The sequence below is a fragment of the Sus scrofa genome, chromosome 17, assembly GCF_000003025.6.
Source record: "Sus scrofa isolate TJ Tabasco breed Duroc chromosome 17, Sscrofa11.1, whole genome shotgun sequence".
NCBI lineage: Eukaryota > Metazoa > Chordata > Mammalia > Artiodactyla > Suidae > Sus > Sus scrofa.
Window position 1 is genome coordinate 47,125,082 of NC_010459.5, and position 24,780 is coordinate 47,149,861.

At 49.9% G+C, this 24,780-nt stretch overlaps 1 protein-coding gene across 2 annotated transcripts; it reads left to right on the top strand.

Moving 5' to 3' along the window:
- On the top strand, window positions 6,155-21,374 carry WISP2 (WNT1 inducible signaling pathway protein 2). Of its 2 annotated transcripts, none has more exons than XM_003134452.4 (5): window positions 6,155-6,507; window positions 6,647-6,761; window positions 11,095-11,311; window positions 17,628-17,864; window positions 20,433-21,374. In XM_003134452.4, the coding sequence occupies exons 2-5, from the start codon at window positions 6,702-6,704 to the stop codon at window positions 20,651-20,653; spliced, it is 735 nt and encodes a 244-aa protein (XP_003134500.1). In that variant the 5' UTR covers window positions 6,155-6,507; window positions 6,647-6,701; the 3' UTR covers window positions 20,654-21,374. The 2 variants fall into 2 exon arrangements, with proteins under 2 accessions (XP_003134500.1, XP_003134501.1); XM_003134453.4 differs by having other exon boundaries at window positions 6,156-6,507; window positions 6,669-6,761.

The following is a 24,780-nucleotide window of genomic DNA, read 5'->3' on the forward strand; positions in this document are numbered from 1 at the left end:
CTTGGAGATCACTGGTCTAGAATGTGATTCACTAACTGCAATGCGCATACAAAATCACCTGGGGGTCTTATTAAAATGCAGATCCTGATGGGGGGGACAGCGTGTCTGAATTTCTTCATTTCAAATAAGCAACTGAATGATGCCCATGCATCAGGGACACATTTGAGTAGAGGATGGTTTGAGAGGCTCCGGCTCCAAGATGGAGAAGATTTGCTTGATGTCATTGCACTATGTGCAAACAAAAATAAACCTTCAGTAGGCTAAACTGCTGAGATTTGGGGGTTTATGTGTGACATCAGCATAGCCTAATGCATTCCACTGAGAAAGGGAATTGTCTTTTAACCAGTCAATCCATATGTCTTGAGTTCCTATCCTAAGCTCATTTTGTGTTCTGGATGCCACACTTTTAAGGAGGTACTCATTCTTTGGGTCCTACAAGTTTAAGGTCAGCGGCAGATAGCAAGAGTTCTTAAATTTTGCTCCCTTCAAATGGAAAGATATTCGATGCTCCTGGGTCGGAAAAATTAATATTGTAGAAATGGCCATACTGCGCAAAACAATCTACAGATTCAATGCAATCCCTATCAAATTCCCCATGACACTTTTCACAGAACTAGAACAAACAAATCAAAAATTTATATAGAACCACAAAAGACCCAGAATTGCCAAAGCAATTCTGAGGAACAAAAACCAAGCAGGAGGCATAACTCTCTCCAGCCACAGTCATCAAGACAGTGTGGTACTGGTACCAAAACAGACATGTAGACCAATGGAGCAGAATAGAGAACCCAGAAATAAACCCTGACACCTATGGTCAATTAATCTTGGACAAAGGAGGCAAGAACATAAAATGGGAAAAAGACAGTCTTTTCAGCAGGTACAGCTAGGAAACCTGGACAGCTGCAAATCAATGAAACTAGAACACACCCTCACACCATGCACAAAAATAAACTCAAAATGGCTTAAAGACTTAAATATAAGACAAGACACCATCAAACTCCTAGAAGAAAACACAGGCAAAACATTCTCTGACATCAACCTTACAAATGTTTTCTCAGGTCAGTCTCCCAAGGCAACAGAAATAAAAGCAAAAATAAATCAATGGGACCTAATCAAACTGACAAGATTTTGCCCAGCAAAGGAAACCAAAAAGAAAACAGACAACTTACAGAATGGGAGAAAATACTTTCAAATGATACACCTGACAAGGGCTTAATCTCTAAAATAGGCAAAGAACTTATACAACTCAACAGCAAAAAAGCCAACAACCCAATGGAAAAATGAGCAAAAGACCTGAATAGACATTTCTCCAAGGAAGAGATACAGATGGCCAACAAGCACATGAAAAAAATGCTCCACATCCCTGATTATTAGAGAAATGCAAATCAAAACCACCACGAGATACCACCTCACACCAGTCAAAATGGCCATCATTAAGAAGTCCACAAATAACAAACGCTGGAGAGGGGGTGGAGAAAAGGGAACCCTCCTGCACTGTTGGTGGGAATGTAAGCTGGTACGACCACTATGGAGATCAGTATGGAGATACCTTAGAAATCTGTACATAGAACTACCATATGACCCAGCAATCCCTCTCTTGGGCATCTATCCAGACAAAACTTTCCTTAAAAAAGACACATGCACCCGCATGTTCATTGCAGCTCCATTCACAATAGCCAAGACATGGAAACAACCCAAATGTCCATCGACAGACGATTGGATTAGGAAGATGTGGTATATATATATAATGGAATACTACTCAGCCATAAAAAAGAATGACATAATGCCATTTGCAGCAACATGGATGGAACTAGAGACTCTCATACTGAGTGAAGTAAGTCAGAAAGAGAAAGACAAATACCATATGATATCACTTATATCTGGAATCTAATATACAGCACAAATGAACCTTTCCACAGAAGAGAAACTCATGGACTTGCAGAATAGACTTGTGGTTGCCAAGGAGGAGGGGGGAGGGAGTGGGATGGACTGGGAGCTTGGGGTTAATAGATGCAAACTATTGCCTTTGCAGTGGATAAGCAATGAGATCCTGCTGTGTAGCGCTGAGAACTATGTCTAGTCACTTATGATGGAGCATGATAATGGGAGAAAATAGAATGTATGCATGTATGTGTAACTGGGTCACCATGCTGTACAGTAGAAAAAAAATGTATTGGGGAAATAACAACAAAAAAAATTTAGAAAATTTTTTCTCCCTTGGCACCTCACTTTCTACATCCTAGTCTCCAGCTGTACGTTCCTGGAGGAGCCAGGATTTGAAGTGGGAGCAAGCCCCAAATTTGCTTCCTGTGGTACAAAGAGCAACTGTGCCCATCCTGGGTTCGTATTGGGGGCAATAGCAGCAGCCAAAATACTCAGGGGTTCCTAGGACTGTCACATTCCCCTCGTGCCACACTTAGCAGTTGAGGGGCCTGAACCACAGTAACCAGTCAGCCAAGTGGCAGCTCCTGCCTCGGACCTTTTTTTTTATTAATGATTTTATTTTTTCCATCATAGCTGGTTTACAGCGTTCTGTCAATTTTCTACTGTACAGCAAGGTGACCCAGTCACACGTCCCTATATATATATGTATAGATACACACACACACACATACACACACACACATTCTTTTTCTCACATTATCCTCCATCATAAGTGACTAGATATAGTTCCCAGTGCTGCACAGCAGGATCTCATTGCTTCTGCCTCAGACTTTCAGTGCTTTGAACACACAGAGACGGTTCATTACTCACACTCCAGCCGAAGCCCTTGATGCCAGCCCGCGCGCTTCCTGAACTGGCCAGGCCCCAGGAAGCAGGCTCACCCGCTGTCCACACTCTCTCATCTTCAGTTATTTAGAGAGAACACGGTCCAAGCAAAAAAAAAAAAAAAAAAAAAACCCAAACATATGCTCTGAATCACCGGGTCCCCTCCAGGCAGGCAACACTTCCACTGGTGGCTTGTCACTCCCTGGGCAGCACTGTCCCTGGAACATAAGCTCTCACTCCCAGGGCAGAGGCTCCTCCTCTGGCATGGATGCTGCTGTGAACAGCGGGCCTCTCTCCAGCTCCACCCCAGGCCTCCAGGTCTCTCCTGTTTTCCTTCTTGCCTCAGAGGGAGGAATGGTTCAAAACCATCCCTCCCAGGAAAAACGAATCAAAGGAGACAGGGGCCAGAGCAGTGAGTGCCTTGGGGAGCAGAGGGTATAGTCTTGGAAAGGGCATAAGGAACTTTCTGGAAATATGTCTTGACTCGGCTGGTTGGGCTGGTGGTTACGTGGGTGTGGACATATGTGAAACATTGTTGAGATGTACACTTAAAACTACTGCACTGTAAGCATTTCTCTGTTTATATGTTACCCCTCAATTTAAAAAATATATGCCACAAAGAGCTCTGTGAGCAGCAGCAAAAAAAAAAACCACAACAAAAACCACAATATAGATTTTGGAGTCCTATGGACCTGCACTGAAAATCTGGCTCTGTTTTCTAGCTGTGTGACCTTAGACAAGTTCCTTAACCTCTGGGAACTTGATTTTTTTTTTTTAAATTAAGATGTGGGCTGTGAAGATTAGAAACACCATTTTTAATAAAAAGTACTTAGCACTGGGCTAGCTCCCACTAAGGGCTCAATGCATAACCACTTTCGTTGTTACGAAGATCAGTGGAGAGTTCTCACTGTGGCTCCTCGGGTTAAGGACCTCATGTTGTCTCGTGAGGATGCAGGTTTGATTCTTGGCCTGGCTTAGTAGGTTAAGGATCTGGTGGTGCCGCAAGCCGTGGCTTAGGATGGGGCTTGGATCCAGTGTGGCTGTGGCTGTGGCGTAAGGCCTCAGCGACAGTTCTGATTTGACCCCTGGCTGGGGAACTTCCATAGGCCTCAGGTGTGACCGAAAAAAGAAAACCAAGCCAAAAACCCGTGACCTAAGCGAGGACAGGATGGGGCAGTGGTCCTCCCTGGTACAGACAATAACAGGGTACATTGGTTCATAGAGAATCTCAAGATAAAATAGATGATTAAAAAGTCTGCTTTGGAGTTCCCATCGTGGCGCAGTGGTTAACGAATCCGACTAGGAACCATGAGGTTGCGGTTCGGTCCCTGCCCTTGCTCAGTGGGTTAACGATCCGGCGTTGCCGTGAGCTGTGGTGTAGGTTGCAGACACGGCTCGGATCCCGCGTTGCTGTGGCTCTGGCGTAGGCCGGGGGCTACAGCTCTGATTGGACCCCTAGCCTGGGAACCTCCATATGCCGTGGGAGCGGCCCAAGAAATAGCAAAAAGACCAAATTAATTAATTAATTAATTAATTAAAAGTCTGCTTTTTTTTTTTTTTTTTAATCATCAGGCACTGGCACATCTAAATAAGGTCAGTCATAAAATACTGCATCTCCAAAACATCTTTTACTGGTCTAGCCATTAAACAATTGTGGTGACTGTTGAATTTTAATAATATGCAGGTAAGCTTCACGTTAGCACATTTTAATTTCTTAGCCTCTAATAAACCTCTTCTCCCTGGAAGTTAAACTAGAGAATTTCTAGAACTACACCAGCACACGGGCCACCAGCACACGTGGACTTGGACTTCACCAGGAGAGAAAGCTGCTCACGGTTTGGAATCTCGCGCTTGCGGCAAGTACTGTTCCTGTCCCCAGCTCTGTGGTATCACATCTTTCTGTGTCGCAATAGGAGATGCAAAGAAACGTGATGGATGGAAGACGTAGGTAGTTTAATTCTGTCATTCTAAGTGACTCCTTAGGGTTTTGATTTGTGTTTAAAATTTGGAACAGTGAAACCGTGTGGACTTAAAGGGTATTGTTTTTGCTTGGTAAGGGCAAATCCGGTTCGTCCATGAAATATATTTATTTCATCCCACAGTGATCCCTGGTGACATTTTTGCTATATGAAGGAGGCAGGGGGAGGCTTGGAAATGACCCATTCTGGGTGTAAAATCGGCATGCCTCTGACTGAAACATAAGCCTTAATAAATAACACGGCCTCTCCTTCTCTTCAAGTCTGTGGACACCCCACCCTCACCCTCAACCACTTCCTCCAGCCATAAATGATCACATCCCACATTTTCATCTTCAATTTCCATCCCATCAACTCATTCCTTGGGATTGCAGCCAAGATCAAGTCCCTCTTCTTGCTCGCCAACTGCCCCCTTCTGGACCCCTCTGCTGCCCAGCTCCATCACTTTGATGTTGGGGGGCTGGGGGAGAGGATGGGGGCCAAAACCTTCTCCAGCCCCCCACCCGACACCACCTCTACTATCATCTTTGTCAAATTTCTACAGTCAAAGCGGATGTCTTTTTTTTTTTTTTTTTTTTGTCTTTTCTAGGGCCAGTCCCATGGCATAGGAAGGTTCCCAGGCTAGGGGTCCAATCGGAGCTGTAGCCACCAGCCTACGCCAGAGCCACAGCAACACGGGATCGAGCAGCGTCTGCGACCTACACCACAGCTCATGGCCACACCAGATCCTTAACCCACTGAGCAAGGCCAGGGATCGAACCTGCAACCTCATGGTTCCTAGTCGGATTCGTTAACCACTGTGCCACGACAGGAACTCCCGAAGCTGATGTCTTTATACCTGCCCCTCCCCCAGCAGCTGGGACATGTAAGTGCCCCCCAAACACTGGTAGCATGACTTGCGTGGGTCTTACTCCCTTGTGGATGGCGCCCCCCAGTACAGTCAGCTCCAGTCACACAGGTACCTCTGGTGCCCAGAACAGGCACTGCTAGCACACTGACCCCTCTGCCTGGAACGTTCTGCCCTCTCTAACTCCCCTTTGCCTCGGTGCCTCCTTCAGAAAGCTGTCCCTCCCCCTGATCAGGAGCCCCCCCCCACCTCGGCCCCCTCAATAGTCCCAGGAATTCCACCTGCTCTTCCACTCTCCCCTCCCCCTCCAGGCTTTGCCCCCCATTTCGGGAGCTGAAGACACAACAGAGGGGGCCTTAGAGTTGGTTGAATTCCGCAAAATGGATTTGGTTCTTGCAGATTGCCCAGCAGTGCCCTGCAAGAGCTGGCACACACGAGGTCCAGCCCGCACGGGTTCATCCACTGCGGGCCGCCTTCCAGAGCTCGGCAGGCAGGCCCCCGGGGAAGGTCCCTCATTGCCAAAAGCAAATAGGCCGCCCAGGGAAGTTTTGCTCTGCGTCACACCCACCTCTGGATGGCTGCCCATCTTCCTGCCAGAAACCGCAGGCCCGCTGGAGCTGCCCAGAGTCCGAACCATGGGGTTTGGGAGGACTTGGGTCGGCTGTGCAAAGGGGGTGTCAGCTGAGTACTTCCTGGACCAACAGCCCCCGCTGGGGTCGGGCAGAGGGTCTGGGGCAGGGCTGCAGCGGCTCCAGCTGCAGCTTGGGAAGGCCCTCTTGGGCTGGGAGGAGCTAGAGAGGTCCCTGCCAGCCTGTCACAGGCTCTCAGTGCTGGCACTGGCTCTGGCAGTCATACACACACACACACACACACTGGCAAGCACCCCCTTGGTGACCTCCACGGTCTCACCTTCAGGTAAATGGGCTCATCAATGGGAGGCTGAGGATGGGAGAGAAATAGGACTACGAAGGCAGCGTGTGTGTGCGCACGCGTATGTGTGTGTGTGTGTGGTGTGTGTGCCTGGGAGTGACCTCACAGCTGCCGGAACATAAAGACTTACAGGTCCTGCCTCCCAGGCTCAAAGCTGGCTCCGTGGGGAACACGGTGACATGGGAGGCACAGCACAGACTCTCATCCTGGCCTTCTCCCTCCTCTGCCTCCTCTCCAAGGTAAGGCCCTCCCCCGCCCCCCGGCCCAGAAACGTACTGCTGGCTTCCTGGGTGTGGTGGGGGAGGGGAGAATCCCTGCAGGCCTCCTGTGCTGGGCTCAGCCCCGCTTCCCTCCCTGGTGCCCAGACAGCTGTCTCTGGCCAGCTCTGCTGTGTGACCTCAGACCCATCCCTTCCCCTCTCTGAGCCTCAGCTGCCTCGTCAGTTGCGTGGATAAAATGTGCATGAGGCCTTGGTGAAGGTCATATATCAGAGTCCATTGAAAGGGCTCAGCACAGGATCTGGCATGTGGCGAATGTTTAAAAGAGGACTTTCGTGATTATCGCCTCTGAGCCCCTCTCCAAAGAAGTGGGTGTCCTCATGATAAACAGGGAGACTCAAGACAAGGTCTGCTTTGCCTATGAGCTAGGATTCGAGTGGATGATGGTGTCTGGCTGATTGGAAGCTTCGCCTGCTGACCCCAGCTGGAGGGGGATGCGGGGCAGCCCCATGGAATAACGACCTTCTCTCATGGGATATTTTCACAGGGCTTGTGGAACATCTAGCTTGCCTAGCATGCCCAACGACCCCATCAGCCATGATTATTTTCTGTTTTCAGTCAAGTAAGGCTCAGAGAGGGTAAGCCACTTGCCCCAAACCACACAGCATCAGAGCAATAGAGGCAGTAGAGCCCCGGAGAGACCTGGGTGTGGGTGAGTGGGGACCGCCGTCAGCGCCCCTCCACCCTCAACCTGGACCAAGGCCACAGTGCTGAGTCTGCCATCACCTTAGTGAATGCCAGGCTCCCGGTGTCCTGGAGACTGGCCCCGCCACAAGCCATGATCTCATGGTATTTTCATGCTCCTTTGAGGATCACAGGAACTTCTCTCTCCCGGGTCTAAGCAGTGGCTGGGGGAAGGCTGAGGACCTGCTGACATCCCAGTCCTGCTGTCTGTTCTCCCAAAGGGAAGGAGCAGGACCTGAGGCCGGGGAGGGGGGGGGGTGCTTGGTACTTAGAGCAGGGGACTCGGGGATCTGCACCTGGGGTTAAATGAAAGGTCGAGGTGAAGCCGTCCTAGACCCACGGTTCACCTCCTCCCCTGACCCCCCGCATCTCTATTCTTCCCCAGTCCCAGGGAGCCAGGCAGCATCCTGCGTGGAGCATGACTTAGAAGTGCCCATGAAAGCCACGATAATCCTCAGAGGGAGAATCCTAAGTCTTCCAGGCAGGCTATGAGCTCCTGGGCTCAGGCCTATGGACAGGGACAGGCGGTAGAGACCTGGAAACAAGCCAAGCCACATCGACCAAGAGCGGGCTGTGACCTCATTAAATAAATCCCTGTCACAACTCCAAGACAGGTGGTCTCCACCCCATCTTACTGAGGAGGAAACGGCTCCCTCTCCATGGAGCAGTGAAGAGTCCAAGGTCCCACAGCAAGTCAGTGGTAGAACGTGGCTTTCAACTCTTGCCTGGAAGATGCCCAGCCCAGGGCTCTTGCCCCCTTGGGACCACCTCAAGGGTCTAGGGAAACCAAGTATGTGATGGGACAAGTCGAACATCGGGATGCGGTGGTTAGAAAGGACGGGGGTGGGGTGCCAGGGAGGGCCACTCTCTCCGTGCCTATGCTAAAACACCTTCCCTGACTTGTTGTCATCTCTCTTGAACAAATGGGTAAGTTGAGGCAGAGGCTAAGCTGGCATCGGGGCCACTAGGGACAAGAGGGAGGTGTGACAATTAAGAGCCTGGGCCTTGGATTCCCATGAACCTGAATTCTGATCCTGGCTCTACCTCTTACTGGTGATGTCTACACTGCTTTAAGCTTCAGTTTCCTCATCTTTAAAATGGGCATAATGCTGGTACCTCACACTGGAGGGTTAAACTGGCACATTAAAACTCCCGGCACTCTGTGTGCTTATGGTGAGTGTCAGCCATGGTCATCAGAGCTATCAGTGGTCCTTCTAGCATATGAAGACCTGCAGATCCAGCCCCTGTCAAGCTTGCCTGGTAGAGAGAACCCAAAGTGAGGACCCAGGTGCCAAGCAGAAGACTTATGTCCTGGCAGCCTGGCTTCTAAGGAGGCACCCAGGAGCCAGTTCTGGTCAAGGGCTCCACACTTCCCACCAACCCAGGAAGCTCAACCTCTGGTTTGGAGGGGAGCCCCAACGTCCAGCTGATTGCTTCTCAGGTCAATTCCATAGGAATCACCTCTGAATTTATTAAAATGCAGAATTAGATTCATAAAGAAGGGCCCTAGGTGATGAATTCCTAGGACACTTCCAGGTGATGCTGATGCTGCTGGTCCAGACCAGACTTTGAGGGGTGAGGCTAGACTATCTTCTCTAAAATCTAGTATCACCCCGTCTCCTGCCTGAAATGCCTGCGGAGATAGGAACTCACTCTCCTGAGGCTCTAGGCACAGAGCTGCCCACTGGCTTCCATTATTACCCATGCCTCCCAGTCGGCCACCCCACCAGAGCCGGTCTGCCAGTGTGGGGCGGCCTCTTGTGGCCACAATGGGAACTGCAGAGAGGTTTGTAGGACTGGGAGTCCAAGGGGTGGGCAAGGTGGGGATTAGGGCAAAGAGGTCATTGTCTGCTTTGGGGCCACACAGGCCATATAAGGTCATTAGTTTCATCTTCCTAAACTGCTAGTCTTCCATCCACCAAGGATCCACAGATAGGGCCACTGGTAACATCTCCTTTTTTTAGGGCCGCACCTGCGGCACATGGAAGTGGCCAGGCTAGGGGTTGAATCAGATCTACAGCTGCCAGCCTATGCCACAGGCACAGCAACGCCAGATCCGAGCCTCGTCTGTGACCTACACCACAGCTCATGGCAATGCCAGATCCTTAACCCACTGAGTGGGCCCAGGAATCGGCCCACATCCTCATGGTTACTGGTTAGGTTCGTTTCCACCAAGCTACAACGGAAACGCTGACATCTTTTCTTAAAATTATTATTATTTTTAATTACAGTTGATTTACAATGTGCTGTCGATTTCTGCTGTAACCACTGGTAAAATTTTGAATTGATGCATGGCCCTTCGTCCCCACCTTCCAATGGACATGTGGGGAGCACAGGGCATCTGGTTTCTGGTTTGGTTGTTTCTCTGTTCTGAGTGGGGAGAGGTATTCAGAACACTTGGGTTGACACCCTGAGCTTGCCCCTGGAGAAGGGTCCCTGACTGAGACTCTTCCCTATCACAGGAAAAGCCCCTGAGTCCTCAAGAGGGAAGCAGGCTCCTGGCTCTGCAGCTAGTCCACTGTGATTTTGTCCCTTCCTCTCCACGGAGCTCAATTGTCCCCCTTTGTACATGGCAGGGGGAGGGGGACAGACTGGAGCAGAGGTGCCATAACTTACCTGTGCCTCAGAAGCTCCCAGATGGCTTGTTAAAAACATAGATTCCAGGGCCCTGACTCTGGAAAGTTCTTATTTGGTAAATCCCAGAGGAAGCCTGTGGGTTGGCATTCCACCAAGTTTCCTGGCCAATTTGATGCTTATCCTGAACATATTCTGGATCGTTCCAAAGATCAAAAATATCCATGATGCTATTTGATTTATCAGCTCTCAAGATAAATATCCACAGATCACCTGCTATAAAATGTAGACTACTCTGTCCTTTTAATTCTTCGTTTTATGGCTTTAGCCTTCCTCTAAGTTCCTAGAAGGCAGAATCTAAGCCCTTACTATAACTGACCATGACAATGATCATAGCCAAACACATGGAGCCTCTCTGCAGGCCAGGCTGTGGCTAAAGGTGTAACATGCGTCCTTTCATGCACTCCTCAAAATAATCCTCTTAGGGAGTTCCCTTCGTGGCTCAGTGGTTAACGAACTGCCTAGATCCATGAGGATGTGGGTTCGATCCTTGGCCTCGCTCAGTGGGTTAAGAATCTGGCGTTGCTGTGAGCTGATCCAGTGTTGCTGTGAGCTGTGGTGTAGGTCACAGATGAGGCTCGGATCTGGCGTTTCTGTGCCTGTGGTGTAGGCCGGCAGCTGTAGCTCTGATTCAACCCCTCGCCTGGGAACTTTCATATGCTGCAGGTCCGGCCCTTAAAAAAAGAAAGAAAATAATCTCTTAGTTAATATCACTGTCCCCTTTTCACAGATGAGGAAACTGAGGTTCAGAGAGCTTAAGTAACTTTCCCAAGGCCCTCAGCTAATAAGAGGCAGAGCCCTTGCTCATGACCTCCGTGCCAGGCTGCCTCTCAGGGAGTGCTGTAGGACTGCCAGGGTTCAAGGCCAACTCTATGTGACCTCGACACTGCTCGGCCTGGCAGAGGAGGAGTCAGTTGTGAGGGTCTCACTGCCCACCTTGAATGACCATGGCTGAGTGAGGTCTCTGTCTCTGCAGGTGTGTGCCCAGCTATGCCCCACACCATGTGCCTGTCCATGGCCACCACCCCGATGCCCACCAGGGGTGCCCCTGGTGCTGGACGGCTGCAACTGCTGCCGGGTATGTGCACGGCGGCTGGGGGAGCCCTGCGACCACCTCCACATCTGCGACTCCAGCCAGGGCCTGGTCTGCCAGCTCGGGGCGGGCCCTGGCAGCCGGGGGGCCGTGTGCCTCTGTAAGCAGGTTTGCGGGACTGATGGACGGGAATATGGGGCGGGGGTGGGGGGAGTCAAGGCCATGGAGTCCTGAGTCTAAGAGAAGCCCTTCTCTCCCCATCTCCCTTCAGGTGCACCATCCACCCCAGCCAAACCTGGTGCCTCAAGTCACTCAAGCCCACTCCCCACTTCTCCCCTTTTGTCTTTGCTCAGCTCCTACCCACCACCCAAACAGCCTCCCCTCCTCCCTGCCTGTCCAGATCATAGCCGACTTTCAAACCCAAGCACAAACACCTCCTCCCCTGAGCAGCCCTCCCAGATTTTTCAAACTAGAAACCATCATCCCCTTTTCAGAGCCTCACAACACTCTTGGGCAAATGAAAGGGCCACTTCTTATTTCGGGCATAACAAGTGTCAGGCACTGTGCTAAGCACTCACCTCCCAAGTCACATAATCCTCACAGTAATCCTAAGTACTTTCAGACCCATTTTATAGATGAGGAAACTGAGGCTCAGCAACACGAATGGACCTGTTTAATGTTACACAGCTGCGGACTGAGTCAAACAGGCTCTAAAGCAGCATTTGGTTCTGTCTTCTGGGATTGGGGGCCCCTGGACCACTGTTTGAATCCTGAGTTTGCTCTTTGCTAGTGACCTTGAGCAGGTTACGCATGGGGGCTGTGGTGCGCTCTGGGGCTTTAGATCAGGGTCTCTCAACTTTGCTCGAGGGACATCTGGGACTGGCTAATTCTTTGTTGGGGAGGCTGTCCTGTGCATGGGAGGACTTTAAGCAGCACCCCTGGTCTCTCTACTCATTAGACGCTAGTAGCCCCCCCACCCCAGCAGGTTGTGACACTCCATCTTCAGATATTACCAAATATCCCCAAATCACCCCCAATTGAGAACCACTGCTTTAGAGAAATAGAAGAGGTAAGAAACTGTTCTGTTCTCTTTTTTAAATGTTTAGTAATAAGTGTTTCAGGGAGTTCCCATCGTGGCGCAGTGGTTAACGAATCCAACTAGGAACCACAAGGTTGCAGGTTTGATCCCTGGCCTTGCTCAGTGGGTTAAGGACCCGGTGTTGCCATGACCTGTGGTGTAGGTTGCAGGTGTCACTCGGATCCCACGTTGCTGTGGCTGTGATGTAGGCCAGTGGCTACAGCTCTGATTAGACCCCTAGCCTGGGAAACTCCATATGCTGTGGGAGTGGCCCAAGAAATAGCAAAAAGACAAATAATAATAATAATAATAGTAAGTGTTTCAGGAGTTCCCTGGTGGCTCAGCTGGTTAATGATCTGTGTTATCATTGTTGTGGCGCAGGTTTGATCCCTGCCCTGGGAACTTCCACATGCCTGTGCGTGACCAAAAATTTAAAAATAAAAGATATATTATTAAAAAAAATAATAAGTGTTTCAGAGAATTTACCACTCTCATCCATGTACATGTTACGCTCAAAAAAAAAAAAAAAAAGAACAAGAGAGAGAAGTCCATGAATTGTTGACAATAAGCCCACCTATAGGAAAAACCTTGTTAAAAAGAAAAACAATACTTAGAAACATAAAGTCATCTAAAAATAATAAGTCCCTGTTAAATCCTTTAAAAAAAAATCAGGGGAGTATAATAATGAGAAAAGAGTGATGTGTTTTATAAACTTATAGATGATTGCTAGTAAAAATGTATCTAAAGAAAAAATTAGCTACAGGCTATTATTTGGATTATAGCCATGACACAGGTGAAGCCCTTGGCAGAATTTATTTACTGAATATGTGCCTATACTTACCATATGCCAGGCACTAGGAGTTTCACAAATATCACCTCCTTTAATCTCTCAGCAACCAGAAGAGGTAAGTCATAATGTCACACTCATTTTTTAAATGCGGGGGGTGGGGAAGGAAAGAGGCACAGAGAGGTTAAGTAACTTGCCCAAGGTCACACAGCTTCTAAGTGGCTGAGCTGGGATTTGAACTCGGGGACCTGGCTCCACAATATTTGTCTCTATCGCTCTACTGCCTGAAGCTCAGGATGAGGTTAGTACCTAGTGGCTGTTATCGTCATTAAGTTTATTAAGGGGCTTTTCTTGTTCCACCTTGATTCAGACTTGAAATAACTAGAGGCCAAGGATTGACTTGATCCTTGTGTTCCTCCCTGCAACTTCCAGCCCTGGTCAGGCACCACAGTGGGCGCTCACGCATGTTCAACGATTGGAACTGAATTTGGAGGCTGGGAGCCGGGGAAGCCACAGGTGGGCCAGAGCCAGCTGAGACCGCACAGAGGCTGAGTCTAGGTCTTGGCTCTGGAGGGAACGTGCTGCCCCAAAGCTCTCCTCTCACTCACTGCTTGGACAGCCCTTCTCTCAGGATCCCCTCCAAGGTGCACGAGTGTCTATCACGAGCTCCGGATCTCCCCTGCTTTAAACACGCAGCTTCCCCAGCTCAGTCCAGCACGTCTCCATCCTTCCTGTGGCTCAACCTTGAAAGTTTGGAGTCATTCTTCTTTCTTCCACACCCCATGCACTACCAACCAGCAAATTCTTTTCCACGGGTGCAGCACACGGAAGTTCCCAGGCTAGCAGTCAAATCAGAGCTGCAGCTGCCGGCCTGTATCACAGCCACAGCAATGCCAGATCCAGGCCACCTCTGTGACCTACACCATAGCTCATGGCAACGCTGGATCTGTAACCCACTGAGCGCTGCCAGGGATTGAACCTGCCTCCTCATGAAGACAATGTTGGGTACTTAACCTGCTGAGCCACAGCAGGAACTCCAACAACCAGCAAATTCTTTACCGTATTTCCAGAATCCAACATTTCTCAGTCCCCTGACTGCTACCACCCTGTCTGAGTCCCATCGTTACACATCTGGATTTTGCAGATGCCCCGAATGGTCTCCCCACTCCTGTCCTTTGTCTCTAGTCTATTCTCAACATAAGAGCCTGAGAACGCCTTTTTTTTTTTTTCCCTTTCCTAGGGCTTCTCCCGCGGCATATGGAGGTTCCCAGTCCAGGGGTCGAATCAGAGCTGTAGCCACCAGCCTACACCACAGCCACAGCAATGTGGGATCCGAGCCATGTCTGCAACCTATACCACAGCTCATGGCAATGCTGGTTCCTTAACCCACTGAGCAAGGCCAGGGATCGAACCCACAACCTCATGGTTCCTAGTCGGATTCATTAACCACTGAGCCACGATGGGAACTCCGTCTTCTTTTTTTATTTAATGACCGCACCTGCAGCATAGGAACGTTTTCCCGGCCAGGGATTAAATCCAACCCACAGCTGTGAATCCTTTAACCCACTGCTCCGGCTGGGGATCGAACCCATACCCGTGCCGCAACCTGAGCAGATGCAGTCAGATTCTTAATCCACTGCACCACAGTGGGAACTTTAAGTCTCTTTTAAATACATAAATCAGGTCACAGATCCTGCCCCTCCTCTGCCTAACAGCCTCCAACAGCCTCCCATCTTCTCAGAGTAGGAGCTGACACCCACAAGATCCTACTCCCGTTTCCTCTCTGACCACAGCTAACTCCTTCTCTCCCACCTGCTCTCTGCTCCAGCCACACTGGCCTCCCTGCTGCCCCTTAAATGCCCCAGGCACACTCTCACCTCAGGGCCTTTGCACTGGCTGTTCCTGCTACCAGCATTCTTTTCCCCAGATTATCTGTAAGGCAAGTTCCCTCGCTGCCTTCGCGTCCTTGCCCAAATATCACCTTGTCATTAACGCCTTCCCTGATCACCACACTTTAAAACGACAACCCTGCCCCCCTCTTTAACCCTGCCCTCCTTTATCTTTCTAGCACTAATCCCCATCTGACACCACAAACAAACCCTACTTGTTTCCTGTGTTTATTCCGCTAGAACAAAAGCTCCACTGAGGGCAGGATCTTGGCCCGTCTTGGTCATTGCTGTATCACAAGTTGCCTCGCACGATGTATGGCACAAAGTAGGCACTCAATAAATAATTGTTGAACTTGTGAATAATAACAACAGTTCCGGTGGGGCCAGCAATAATAGGCCGTGTTTATGGAGCATGTACCGCGAGCAAGCCCTTTGCGTACATGATTTCATTGTAGCCTTAATAATGCGGGCAAAACCCTGAGGATAATGATAGATCCTATTATGATCTCTATGTTGCAGATGAGGGAACTGGGGCTCAGAGAGGTGAAGTCACCTGCCTAAGGTCACACAGTATGCAAATTGCTGCGGGTAAAAACAAAGAAACACACAAACAAAAAACCTGTTATTCCTTTTCCTGCAAGGGACTCTCAGAGGGAAAGACGGATGCGGAAATTACCAGACAACAGCATTGTGGCCTGAAGCTATTTGGGGGAAGTTTTGGATAAAGGGGCCATTGGAATGGGTCTGGAAGGAGGAGTAGGGTTTTGGCAGGTGTACGTGCACTTTGCTTTGGGCACCTCCCAAAGAAAGTACATTTGGAGGTGCGTCATGGTGTCTGGGACCAGGCACCCAGACCCCAGGGTGGGGAGCAGCTGCCTAGGGATCATTAGCCCCACCCTGATCCCAACCAGCTCTGAGCTGCAGGACCCAGGAGAGGTGCCGGGAAACATGCTAAAATTATCTCCCCCTCCAACCATCTTTCCTAAACAAGCCCTCTGTTGACCAGGTCATCCCAGATACCAGGAGACCCCAAGGTTGCTGCCCCAGGAGTCTGGCTGGGAGACCCAGGCTGGGGATATGCATTAAGGTGCAGCTGCTCCTGTGGTTTCTTGGAAACCAGTGGCCACATGGTCCAGGCAACAAGTTGAGGGTTTGGTGCCCAAGGGATGTGTCCTGGAAGGAGTGAGGAGAGAGGGCTGCCACTGGTCCTGTCCTCTGCAGAGGACACGGCATCACCTACGCCCAGTCAGTGAGCATCTCCTTCATCCCAGGCCTGGGGCCAAATGCTTTAAGTACACTAGCTCCTTAGATCCTCCAATGAGGCTCAGAGAGGTGAACTTACCCCAGATCCCATTACCCCAGTTCGCACAGCCAGCAAGCAGGGAACTGGGCTTTGAACCCAGGTCTGTGGGGTTCCAAAATTTCTGCAGGTATACGGACCTATTCGAGGTTTTTCTCAGAAGACCTGGGAAAACCAGCTTCCCAGGAGTCCTCTGCCCCAGACCCAGCTGCAGTGCCACCCACAACTCTGGGAAACCCTCTCAATGGTTCTTTCCTCTGTGCTTCCTGAGTAGCTGGATTACGCCTCTCCAGGGCTCCTACTCTATTCTGTCTTGGGACGTGGAGATGAATACTCTTGGCCCCAGCCCTGAAGGAGTTCATGGCCAGTGCAGGAAGAGGCCATAGGCCCATATGTTGAGGGTCTCATCCAAAGGGTGTTTCTTTTTTTTTTTTAATTTTTATTTTATCTTTTTGTTTTTTTAGGCTGTGCCCATGGCACATGGAGGCTCCCAGGCTAGGGGTCGAATTGGAGCTGTAGCTGCCGACCTACATGACAGATGCAGCAAGGGGGATCCGAGCCACGTCTGGGACCTACACCACTGCTCATGGCAATGCTTGATCCTTAACCCACTGAGCAGGGCCAGGGATCAAACCCAAGTCCTCTTGGATGCTAGTCAGACCATTAACCTCTGAGCCATGATGGGAACTCCCTAAGGGTGTTTCTTAAATACCTATTCTATCCTAGCCCTGTACGAGAGGCTGTGTACACATTATGTTGCTGAAGGTACAAATTCCTGTTCTTATCATTGCTATTGTTTACGTGACTCGGAGAAGTTAAGTCACTTTCCCAAAGTCACACAGCCAGCAAGTTAAGCCCTGACCTGACAGTGATGACTATAGCACAGCAGGTGGACAAGGAACATTTGTTGCATGAAATCTCAGTGTGTATTATCATAGTGGTACCATGATATTTGTAAAAGTATGTTATTATTAATATATAATAATTATGCCTATAATAACAATGAAGCAGCTAGGATCTATTGAAGGCCTCCTTCATGCTGTATTCATTACAAATATCATTTCATTTAGTCTATACCACAGCCTGTGAAATAAGTACCATTAGAACCCACTTTGCAGGTGAAGGAATTAAGAAGTGAAATTGCCTGGCCGAAGTCCACAGCTAATACAGAAGCTCAAATCAAGCCGGTCCTCCAGCAAAGCCTAGTCCAGGAGGCAGTGTGCAGGTGACTGGGCACCATGGGGCAGGAGGCACATTAGGGACTGGAGCCCCCTGCAGCCCAGGTTCTGTAAGGGCACAGCCTCCCTGGACGGATCTGGACCAGCTCTGCAGAGAGGACCCTGTGGGGGACCCGGCCGGACGCAGTCCTGCCCAGAGAGAAGTCGCGGGTCACCGACGGGGGGTGCGCTTTCTGCTCCCCAGGGGGAGAGGATGACGGCAGCTGCGAGGTGAACGGCCGCCTGTACCGGGACGGGGAGACCTTCCAGCCCCACTGCAGGATTCGCTGCCGCTGCGAGGACGGCGGTTTCACCTGCGTGCCCCTGTGCAGTGAGGACGTGCGGCTGCCCAGCTGGGACTGCCCGCACCCCAGGAGGGTGGAGGTCCCCGGCAAGTGCTGCCCCGAGTGGGTGTGCGACCCCCAGCCCCTCCCAGCAAGAGGTGAGTACAGCGCTGGCCGGGGGCGGGGGGGGGGGGGGCTCTTAGGTGAAGGCCACCTGGACACATCGAAGCCAAGGTTTTGCGGACCGAAGCTGGGAGGGGACGGCGACTAAGGGGACATGTTGGAAAGCGGAGTGGAAGGTCACAAGGCCTGTTTACAACGGACAAGACAGGAGGCAGTGGTACAATTATTTTGCTTTTTAGGGCCCCATGCGTGGCACACGCAAGTTCTCAGGCTAGGGGGTCAATCAAAGCCGCAGCAGCCAGCCTACACCACAGCCACAGCAGCACGGGACTCGAGTCACACCTGCGACCTGCACTGTGTGCAGGAATGCCAGATCCTTAACACACTGAGTGAGGCCAGGGATGAACCCGCATCCTCATGGTTACTAGTCGGGTTCATAGGTTCATAATCCACTGAGCCACAACAGGAACTCCCCAAGTATGTAATTTGAAGACATAAATAATTAAAAGTAAAAACCTGTGGCAGAGTCGGGAGGGGAAAGGAGGGCATGAACCAAATTCTCACATTTCATAGCAGAGGTATAATACAGAGGCATATTATTATAATACACACTACTATGACACTGATATGGATACATACTAATAACATATTTATATAGTACAAATTAAATATCATATAATATTAATACACTATTATTTGGGTTTCTCAAAAGAGGAACTCAAAACTGAACCAGGAGAAGTGGTTGTCTCTGGGATGTGGGCCTCGGGGTAGGCAGGAAAGACAGACCTCATGCTACAAACTCTTCAGTTTTAGGATTATGTCACTGCTATGTTACTGGGTTTTTAAAAAATTATTATTATGATATGAATACGGCTGTTTTTTTAAGGCAACCATGAAGAGGACATTGGTTCCACAGATGGTGGTGCTACATGAGAGGCAGTAGAGTTCGGTGGGTTAAGCCCAGAGTCTGCCTGGGTTCTGATCCCAGCCTCACTACTTGCTAGCTGTGTGACTCTGAGAAAGTTGCTTAACTACTCTGTGTCTCAGTTCCTCCAGCTGTAAAAGGAGAATGTGGGAAGCTATCTCAAAGAGCGGTTATGAGGCCTGGATGAGTAAATACAAGCAAAGCAGCTCTGACGATGCCTGGCACACAGCATTCCAGGCTATGTTAGCTGGTGTTATCCCCCCAGTGGAAAATAGTACCTCTATTTGTTTACTTAGGAGAATGCCATTGGGTTTGCCTTATGCATAGAAGGCAGGACAGGACACCCTGTATATGCAATTTGATATACACTGTGTGTGTGCACAGGTGTGTCTACAGCTATACAAACCCACATTCATCATACATATGGCACACATGTGTGTAACAGGGTTTCTCAGCCTGGGCACTGGTGACATCTGGGCCGGGTAATTCTTTGTCATGAGGGGCTGTCCTGAGCAGTGTAGGATGCTTAGTGGCACCCCTGCTAGATTCCAGTAGCCCCCACCTCCAGGTATGACCCCAAAGATGTCTCCAGATGTTGCCAGGTTTCTTCCAGGGGAAAAACTGTCCCCCATTAAGAACCACTGGTTATAAAGAACCAGAAGGAAGGGTACTAAAATATGAACAGAATAGGAGTTCCCGTCGTGGCTCAGCAGAAACGAATCTGACTAGCATTCATGAGGATGCAGGTTCAGTCCCTGGCCTTGCTCACTGGGTTAAGGACCCAGTGTTGCCGTGAGCTGTGGTGTAGGTCACAGGTGTGGCTCGGATCCCGCGTTGCTGTGGCTGTGGTGTAGGCCGACAGCTACAGCTCTGATTCGACCCCTAGCCTGGGAACCTCCATATGCCTCAGGTGCAGCCCTAAAAAAACACAAAAAATAAAATAAACAGAACAGAATAAGACTGGAAGAGGAGGAAATGCTAGACCGTGGTGGACCTGACACCTTGTTCCAGACACGACCTTGCAATCACAGCATCCTTCCTGCCAGATCATGGCACCACCGCACACCCAGGCCCCAGCTTCCTTCCTGTAAGAGGCTCCTTATCATAGGTGTTATGAAGGATACAGAAATGAGAAACTCACGGAGTTCCTGTCACGGCTCAGTGGTTAATGAATCCGACCAGGAACCATGAGGATGCAGGTTCGATCCCTGACTTTGCTCAGTGGGTTAAGGATCCGGCGTTGCCATGAGCTGTGGTGCAGGTTGCAGACGCAGCTTGGATCCCGTGTTGCTGTGGCTCTGGCGTAGGCAGGTGGCTACAGCTCCGATTCGACCCCTAGCCTGGGAACCTTCATATGCTGCAGGTGCAGCCCTAAAAAAAAAAAAAAAAAGAAAAGAAAAAGAAAGAAATGAGAAACTCAGCATTTACTAGAGGACCATCATGGTCAATGTCATTCTAGTTACCTAATAACCAAAATTTATGAAGTGCTTTCAAGTACCAGGCGCTGTTACACTCTTCACATCCATTATTTTATTCAATCCTAATAACCAACTCTTAGGAAGTTTACACGGGAAGAAATGGAGATCCAGAGAGGCTAAGCAACACGGCCAAGAGTGCACCACAGGCCAGTGGGTGGCTGCCTAAACCAGCCATGATAACCCCTCTTTCTCTCCCCCAGGACCCCAGTTTTCTGGCCTTGTCGCTCCCCCAGTCCCTGGCATCCCCTGCCCAGAATGGAGCACAGCCTGGGGCCCCTGTTCAACCACCTGTGGGCTGGGCGTGGCCACCCGGGTGTCCAACCAGAACCGCTTTTGCCGCCTGGAGACCCAGCGCCGCCTGTGCCTACCTGGACCCTGCCCACCCGCCAGGGGCCACAGCCCACGGAACAGTGCCTTTTAGAGCTGGGCTGAGAATGGAGACTTTGTGTCACCTCCCCAGTGGGCAATCTGGCCTGCCGGCCACCGTCCAGCTTGGGTCTACCATCCGGGCCCTGGAGGAGAGGAGTTCCCAAGCCAGCTGGTCCGTCTGGACCCTGAGCTACAGCCGGATGCATGACCTAGTCCTCCTTCCTGTAACTCACATCCTGGGAGAATGACCAGGCGTCTTCTGGTCCATTCACCGCCTTTATCAAAGATGCACATGGACTTCCAGGAGATGGAAAACCATCTCTCCCCTAAGCATCAGAGGTGGTGCTGGGCTGGGTGGGCTACTTTTCTGGGGGTGCGATGAAGTGGGGCACAGATATTCTGAATCTCCTGCTTCCTTTCTGGAGAGACGTAAGAACATCCTTGAACATGTGCCTACGTGTCAGGTTTGTGCTGTCTGAGAAAACCCTCCCTTCCCACCCTGGGTGGAATTCAGCGGCTGAATTCTTTCTAAAAAGATCACAAGGTGAAATCACACTACCTTAAAGAAAGCCAGAAAACAGTCCTTAAAGTAATCCATTAAACCCAACTTGTATTAGTAAGAATTAACCTTTCTCGAGCCTCCGCAATGCACCAAACGAAAGCAGACGCTTTATATAAGTTGGTGCTTTGGAATATTTTTGACTAAAGAAAAGCAGAGGAGAATGAAAAATACTTCCCAGGGACTGAAATAAACCAACCTATGTGTGAAATTCCTTTTGAAGTTCATGTTTTATTGTTTAAGAAAAAAATCCTACATACAAATTTTATATCCTCTTCTATGGCCGACCTGTGTTTGTTTAATAATAAAAACTGTGTTTTCATCAGGATCCAACCAGGAAATTAAGAAACATTGTTGGTATTTAAATAGGGATTTCTTCCTATGAAACTAATTTTACTGAAGGATGATACACAGTTGAAAGCACTGGTCTTAGGCATATGGTTTCAGGAGTCTTTTCTTTTTCTTTCTTTCTTTTTTCTTTTTCTTTTTTTTTTTTTTTGTCTTTTTGTCTTTTCAGGGCCACACCCGTGGCATATGGAGGTTCCCAGGCTAGGGGTCTAATCGGAGCTACAGCTACCGGCCTACACCACAACCACAGCAACGCCAGATCCTTAACCCACTGAGTGAGACCAGGGATCGAACCCACAACCTCATGGTTCCTAGTCGGATTTGTTTCCACTGCGCCACGATGGGAACTCCGGTTTCAGGAGTCTTTACAAACGTGCCCACGTAAGTAACCAACACCTCAGTCCAGATGTAAACCATTTCCATCTCAGAAAGTCCCCCTCAACCTGCTCATCCTGTTGCCCCAAAGGCAACCACAATTCTGACTTCTATCACCAGAGGTGAGTGTTGCCTGTTCTTGAACTTCAGGTAAATAGAGCCACAGAGTAGGTATTCATTAATGAATGGCTCCTTTCCCACCATACCAGCCCTTGGGGGTGGAAGGGCACAGGGAGGGCAGAGCCCAGAAGCTGGGACCAGAAGGTGAAAGATGGAATCACCATGGGAGGTGTGACCCAGCAGAAATGAATCTGACCAGTATCCGTGAGGATGCGGGTTCGATCCCTGGCCTCACTCAGTGGGCTGGGGATCTGGCATTGCCGTGAGCTGTGGTGTAGGTCGCAGACACAACTCGGATCCCGTGTTGCTGTGGCTGTGGTGTCGGCCAGCATCTATAGCTCTGATTGGACCCCTAGCCTGGGAACCTCCATATGCCACAGGTGCAGCCCTAAAAAAATACAAAAAAAAAAAAAAAAAAAAAAACCCTAACAATTATTGAATGCTAACCACAGACCAGACTGTTTCAAGCATCTTCTATGCAATAACTCATCTGACCCTCACAATAACCCTTTGAAGTATAATCATGCCCACTTCACAGACAGAGAAACTGAGGTCCGGAGAATTAAGGAAACACCCCAAGTTCACAGAGTTCAAAATTGGTCAAACTGGGATATAAACCCAGTGAGTCCTGCTCCAGAGCTCCTGCTCTGGGCCACCAGGCTCCACCCAACGTGGTCACTGCCGTGGTCAGAGGTAAGGCCTGGGCAAGCAGCAGCAGGGATGGAGAAGAAGGGACCGAAGCAAACGGGAGACCCAGCAGGGTCTGACCATGCCTGTGAGATCTTGTCGGGAGGATAAACGTGAGGGGCGGGAAAATGAGATGCCAAACACATCCCCAGGCTTCTGCTGGAGGATGAGAAGAACGGCGTGGCAGCATCACCAGAAACTGGGAAGAGCAGGGTCGAGCCCCCATCGGTGGCAGAGAGGAGGGGGCGTCCTAGATGTTTTGAGTTTGAGGAGTCAATAGTCATCCAGGCAGTGTGGCGAGAGGCAGTCAGAGAGCAAAGATGGGCGAGGGCTGAGCATAGAGAAAAGAGCTCAGGAGGAGAAGGTGAGTCCCCTGTACAGAGGAGCCGACGATCAGACTGACCAAGTCGGTTTCATGATGGAACCAGCAAACAAGTGTGTGTGTGTGTTGGTGTATAACCTCTCATCACTCCCTCCAGCTCCACTGCTCCGTCTGCCTGGATAACTGCCCTAGCCTCCTCCTGCTCCTCTGGCTTTCAATCTTGCTCCTTACAGGGTGTGCCAGAGAAATCCTATAAAACTGATCCAGGAGTTCCTGCTGTGGCTCAGTGGGTTAAGAACCTGACTAGTATCCATGAGGATGCAGGTTCAATCCCAGGCCTCGCTCAGTGGGTTAAGGATCCGGCATTGCTGTGAGCTGTGGCATAGGTCACAGATGTGGCTTGGATCCGGCGTTGCTGTGGCTGTGGCTTAGGCTGGCAGCTGCAGCTCTGATTCAACCCCTAGCCTGGGAACCTCCATATGCTGCAGGTGTGGCCATTAAAATTAAATAAAAATTAAAATAAAAAATAAAACCAAGCCAGACCACGCCACTCCTTTTCACTTTGAGAAGAGCTAAGGGCCTCTGCACAACCTACAAGTCCCCCTCTCTTGCCTCTGTCAAGGCCACTGGCCTCCTTGCTGTTCCTCAAACACGCCAGACTTGCTCCTGCCTCAGACCTTTGCACGGGTTGTTCCCTCTGCCTGGCATCATCTTCCCCCAGAAACCCACACAGCTATTCCCCTTGCTCTCTTGCAAGCCGACTCCTAAGTCACCATCTCACTGAGAACCCATCCCAGCCCCCCTTTTCCACTACCCCCCATGCACAAAGCACTTTTTAACATAATATGGAACTTATTTATTTATAGCATTTACTATTTGTTGCCAGACTCCACCAGTGGTGGGAATGAATTTGTTTGTTTCATTCACTACAATGGATTCCCAGAACCTAGAATAGGGTGCAAAACAGACAATGCCCAGTCTTTCCTGAATGAGTGAAATAATATATCTTTTTTTTTTTTTTTTTGTCTTTCTGTCTACACCACAGCTCACGGCAATGCTGGGTCCTTAACCCACTGAGCAAGGCCCGGGATCCAACCCACAACCTCATAGTTCCTAGTTGGATTCGCTAACCACTGAGCCACGATGGGAATGCCATATCTTGCTTTTTAAAAGGGATTTTAGGGGACTCAGAAAAGTCAATATGTGGCTGCCAAATGAGAGTGGCTGCCGGATTCACGATGGTTTCCCAGTGGCCCTGTTGGCGTGGGTCAGAGCTCACTCCTGACTCTCACTCCCAACCCTTACCTTCCTAGTTCTCAAAGTGGGGTCCCCAGGCTAGAAGCAACATCGCCTGGGAACTGGCTAGAATTGCAAATATCTTGTGCCCCATCCAAGAAACCTTGAAGTTAAGACCCAGAAATCTGTTTCAACAAGCCCTCTGCCTCGTTAATATCTGAGTAAGGTGAATAGGGCTTTGGATGAGAATACGAAGACAACAGTGGTGTGCTGCTGCCCCCTCGTGGCGTTTTGGTGAATGAGCTGCCGAGAGGCCACCAGCGGGGAGGATCCTTGGAGCCTGGGGCACACCTGCCTCCCATCTTACAGGGGGAGAAAGGGAGGCTCAATGCAGGGAGGGACCTACCCAAGGCCTCAGGGTGAGGCACGGATAGGGCCAGGCCTAGGAGTCTTTCCTATTTGTGCTGGAGGCAGCAGCTTCTTCAAATATTATTTAAACAGATGCCCTGCCAGCCTTGAGCCAGAACAACTG